The sequence below is a fragment of the Apaloderma vittatum genome, unplaced genomic scaffold, assembly GCF_000703405.1.
Source record: "Apaloderma vittatum isolate BGI_N311 unplaced genomic scaffold, ASM70340v1 scaffold8958, whole genome shotgun sequence".
NCBI lineage: Eukaryota > Metazoa > Chordata > Aves > Trogoniformes > Trogonidae > Apaloderma > Apaloderma vittatum.
In genome coordinates, this window is record NW_009731195.1 from 1,662 (window position 1) to 6,317 (window position 4,656).

Below are 4,656 nucleotides of genomic sequence, written 5' to 3' on the forward strand. Positions count from 1 at the left end.
CTAATCAGTTAGCTGAACAGTAGCATTAGCTGCATATGATCCTTGAGAATAGACAATCTTAATACTTTTATTTAGAGGGCCGGTTAGTTCAGTGGTTTGAGCGTGGTGCCGGCAACAATGACAACACTGAGGTCGTTGGTTTGATTCCCGCTCGGTCCCCATGTGGTGCCTGATCTAGTCGAGAGGTGGTGTCCCTGCCCATGACAGGGAGGTGGGATTCAATGATCTCTAATGTCCCTTCCAACCTAAGACGTTCTATGATTCTATGTTGCGTTTTTTAGTTGCATTATGATAGCAGAGGGTTTAATATTTAAGTGGCAATATTAATGAGAGAATTGATTTTGTATTTTGGAACAGAACTGCTACAAGTCTGACCTTGAATGGTTGCGAGGCATTGGTTGGGTCCCAATTGGTTCCCTGGAAGTTGAAAAAGCCAAGAAGGCAGGACAGATCTTGAGTGATAAAATATACCGCCAGCATCCGGACACAATCAAGTTTACCAGCGTCACAGATTCTATACCGATGGTCTTAGCCAAGCAGAATGCAGACATAATGAATAAGGTGAGTCTGGATTCAGTTATGTGACTCGTCAGTAGGCTCCGCCTAAACGCTGGAGAGATGACTAGCACTGTGGATGTGGGGTTTCTGTGTGAGATTTCACCACAGTGGGGCTTTAGAAGTGTAAGTGACGTTCTTGGGCAATAAGAGGTGACATATTCTCAACAAGTGCTAATTTAATAATGTCTTACAAGTTACCAAGTTCTCAGTTGTGAAGATTTCCACATACACTGCTGTGTTGAATGTTGTGTCAGTGAAATTTGATCTTATTTTAATGTAGCCATTTGTGTAATAAATCTAGTAATTTGTTATCTAGTACTCTAGTACTTAATAACCTACCTTTTTTAATATACTTTTAATAATATCTGTAGTTTAAAAAATTCAGCATATAACTTAAACTGTGAGAGTTTTTTTGAATCTTTTGTCCAGATCTCAATCCTATTTAGGTCAATAAAATAATTTCCTCTTTCAAACAGGAATTATTGTTAGATTTTAAAATCTGTGTGTGTCTGATTAGCATTCTGTGCCTTTATCTAATAATTTTTATTTAACAGTATTCTTCCTATGTTATTAATTCTTAATGTGGACGATAAGTATCTGAAGGAATTAATATAAAACCTCATTGGTATATGAGGAATAAGGATTTTTTTAGACAGAGAGTACAGATCTGCAATTCATCTAACATTTTAGATCTCCAAGTGGTCACTGGGTTTTTTCCCTCCTTTAACATTAATTTTTCCTCCTGCAGCGTTTATATACTGAGGCCTGGGATAAAGACAAGACACAAATCCACGTGATGCCTGACACGCCTGAAATCACCCTGGCAAAACAGAACATGCAAAACTACAGCGCGGTGAGTGTGTTAGTTCTCCAAATGCCATGGGCCTGTTTCATGGCTGGGGCGTCAATTTTCTGATGAACCTTATACAGATGATACCATTGGTTTCTTATGATACCGTTGGTTTCTCTGAGTAATCCTCAATATTTATTCTCAAACGTTACTTTAAAAGCATCTTTTCCATATTTGTACAGTCATACATACATAAAATAGAGAGTACTATTCAGAATAAATTCTGTGAGAAGTTGTCTCCAGTGAATTTCTGGGAGTAATTTCTGCCAGTGTGCATACTTCAGGGAAGGCACAAAATTAATCCCAACATCGAGACTACCAAGAAAATACTCTCCAGTGTGTTCTACAGAGCCATGATCCCAGTGCTCAGTGGTAGTTTAAGCAAATAAATTCATAGGAGTAAGAGATGGCTTTAAAAAGTAAGTTTTACTTCAGTGTTATAGAGAAATGATTTATCTCTAAAACGTAGTCAATGTTACGTTATTTAAAATATGAAAAGAGGAAAGTTGTCACCCAATGTATTTAGCAAAGATCTTCCTTTGTCTTGAACTCGTATAAGCTACTGATCGAAGGGCTTTGGTGTAAGAAAGCTAGATCAAGCTGGGGTAGAATAAGTCTCAACAGAATTACTTAAATCTGCTTGCCAGCAGTTGGTTTTGCACCGCATGTAACACGTGGAACTTACCTGAATCCCATTGTTTGTGTGTTCCTGTAGAAACTCTACAGACAGGCCATGGAAGAAGACAAAAAGAAAGGCTATGACTTGAGAAGTGATGCTATCCCCATCCAGGCGGCCAAAGCCTCCCGGCAAATTGCCAGCGATGTGAGAAACCACTTTGTTGTTTCTTTGTGTGGTGACACGTGCTCTCTGCAGCCTGAAGTTTGTTGGTTGGATTCTGTAAAAGGCATTTTAATAAACTGTGATCTCATAAAAGATTTTAGGAAGTAAATTGTTGTATATATTTGAAGACTTAATTGTGAACCGTAAACGCTGAGAATCTAACGACAATGTAATTTTGCTTTGCTGTAGTTTTCATAGCTCATAAACCTGTCCCTTTCAATTTTTTTTATACTATTTTATTTAGTAAGAATTATGTATAATTAATGAGAGGATTACTTCTCATTAACATTAGTGAAGAGTGTTTTTTTTCAGAAAATCTTTCTTAAAAATCTCTATTTAGGGTTTTAACTCAAATCTCAAAATGGAATGCGAGAATCCATGCTTTTGCCCTGAAAAATACTAGAAGGATTTGAGATTTTTTTGGACCATAAGTTCTAGAGAAATTTAGTGAATTTCTTGTTAGAAATGTTTAATATTAGTAATTGATATTTAGAGGTGATAAAGACATACAATAAATTGATTTATATTTCAGTACAAGTATAAGGAAGGCTATCGCAAGCAGCTCGGCCACCACATCGGGGCCCGTAACATAGAGGACGATCCAAAGATGATGTGGTCGATGCACGTGGCCAAGATCCAGAGTGACAGGGAGTACAAGAAAGCCTTTGAGAAGTCAAAGACACACTTCAGTAGCCCCGTGGACATGCTGGGAATTGTGTTGGCCAAGAAATGTCAGGAGCTGGTCAGTGACGTTGATTACCGCCACTATCTGCATCAGTGGACGTGCCTGCCAGACCAGAACGATGTCATCCATGCGAAGCAGGCCTACGATCTGCAGAGTGACGTGAGTATTCACTGATAAGTGGTGGGTCTCTAAAGTGTACATCACTTAAATTATAGTAGATGCTTGATATGATTCGCTCCTACAGGTTTTTTTTCACATTGTATTTTACTTTTTCTGTTCCATGAAGCGTCATAAGACTTTTAGGTGTGAATGTGTGTAGGTAAGATTAGCTAAACAGTAGAATTTGCTGCATATAATTACTGAGTATACACAATTTCAATATTTACATAAGGAGATTCGTTTCAAAGAAAACAGAAATTGCTTATTATGGCCTAGTATTTTGTTTAGCTGCATGACACTAATAGAGAGAATTCGCTTCTTCCATTTCAGGGAAAACAGTTTAAATTAAAACCTGCTCTTCTTAATGGGTGACCACTTATGTGCTAGGAACAAGTGTTACAGGAGAATTTTCTACTGAGTTTCATGATGTGGATTTAATCCCATTAGCCTTTGACCATTTCCCAAAATATTCTTGGGTGAATGACAATTCCTGATGATAGATGTGGGGCCCGAATCCAGGTTGCTAACAGCGATTGTTCTGCAGATTTAACGAGAAGGATGGAACTGAGAGAACGCAAGCATCAGTTGCAGGGCCTATATGAAATGTTTAAGTGGCAATATTAATGAGAGAATTGATTTTGTATTTTGGAACAGAACTGCTACAAGTCTGACCTTGAATGGTTGCGAGGCATTGGTTGGGTCCCAATTGGTTCCCTGGAAGTTGAAAAAGCCAAGAAGGCAGGACAGATCTTGAGTGATAAAATATACCGCCAGCATCCAGACACAATCAAGTTTACCAGCGTCACAGATTCTATACCGATGGTCTTAGCCAAGCAGAATGCAGACATAATGAATAAGGTGAGTCTGGATTCAGTTATGTGACTCGTCAGTAGGCTCCGCCTAAACACTGGAGAGACGACTAGCACTGTGGATGTGGGGTTTCTGTGTGAGATTTCACCACACTGGGGCTTAGCCTCTTCTCTAACGATATTTATTTAACAATATTCTTCCTAGATTACTAATAGTTAATGTGGACATTAAGTATCAGGAGGAATGAATACAAAACCTCATTGCTATATAAGGAATAAGGTCTTTTTAGACTTGGAGTACAGATCTGTAATTCTTCTTCATTTTAGAAAGGCTTCAAGTAGGAACTGTTTCATTTTCTGATTTCCTCCTGCAGCGTTTGTATACTGAGGCCTGGGATAAAGACAAGACACAAATCCACGTGATGCCTGACACGCCTGAAATCACCCTGGCGAAACAGAACATGCAAAACTACAGCGCGGTGAGTGTGTTAGTTCCCCAAATGCCATGGGCCTGTTTCATAGCTGGGTCGTCAATTTTCTGACAAACCTTATACAGATGATACCATTGGTTGTTTAGGTAACCTCCGGTATTTATCCTCAAACTTGTGACTTTAAAAGCATCTCTTGCATATTTGTACAGCAGTGCTTATGGAAAACAGAGAGTACTATTCAGAATGAATTCTGTGGGAAGTTGTTTGTCTCCAGGGAATTTTTTGGAATCATTTCTGCCAGTGTGCATACTTTAGGGAAGGCA

The 4,656-nt window shown here is 38.7% G+C and overlaps 1 protein-coding gene across 1 annotated transcript in view; it reads left to right on the forward strand.

Moving 5' to 3' along the window:
* Positions 1-4,381, forward strand: part of LOC104278199 (nebulin-like) — a gene marked incomplete at both ends in the record, with an annotated part of 5,498 nt that extends 1,117 nt beyond the window's left edge. Inside the window, 6 exons of the mRNA XM_009875104.1 lie at positions 358-561; positions 1,307-1,411; positions 2,124-2,231; positions 2,782-3,093; positions 3,748-3,951; positions 4,277-4,381. Coding sequence (XP_009873406.1) covers positions 358-561; positions 1,307-1,411; positions 2,124-2,231; positions 2,782-3,093; positions 3,748-3,951; positions 4,277-4,381 — 1,038 coding nt within the window. The remainder of the gene's footprint in view (positions 1-357; positions 562-1,306; positions 1,412-2,123; positions 2,232-2,781; positions 3,094-3,747; positions 3,952-4,276) is intronic.
* Positions 4,382-4,656: the final 275 nt, after the last annotated feature.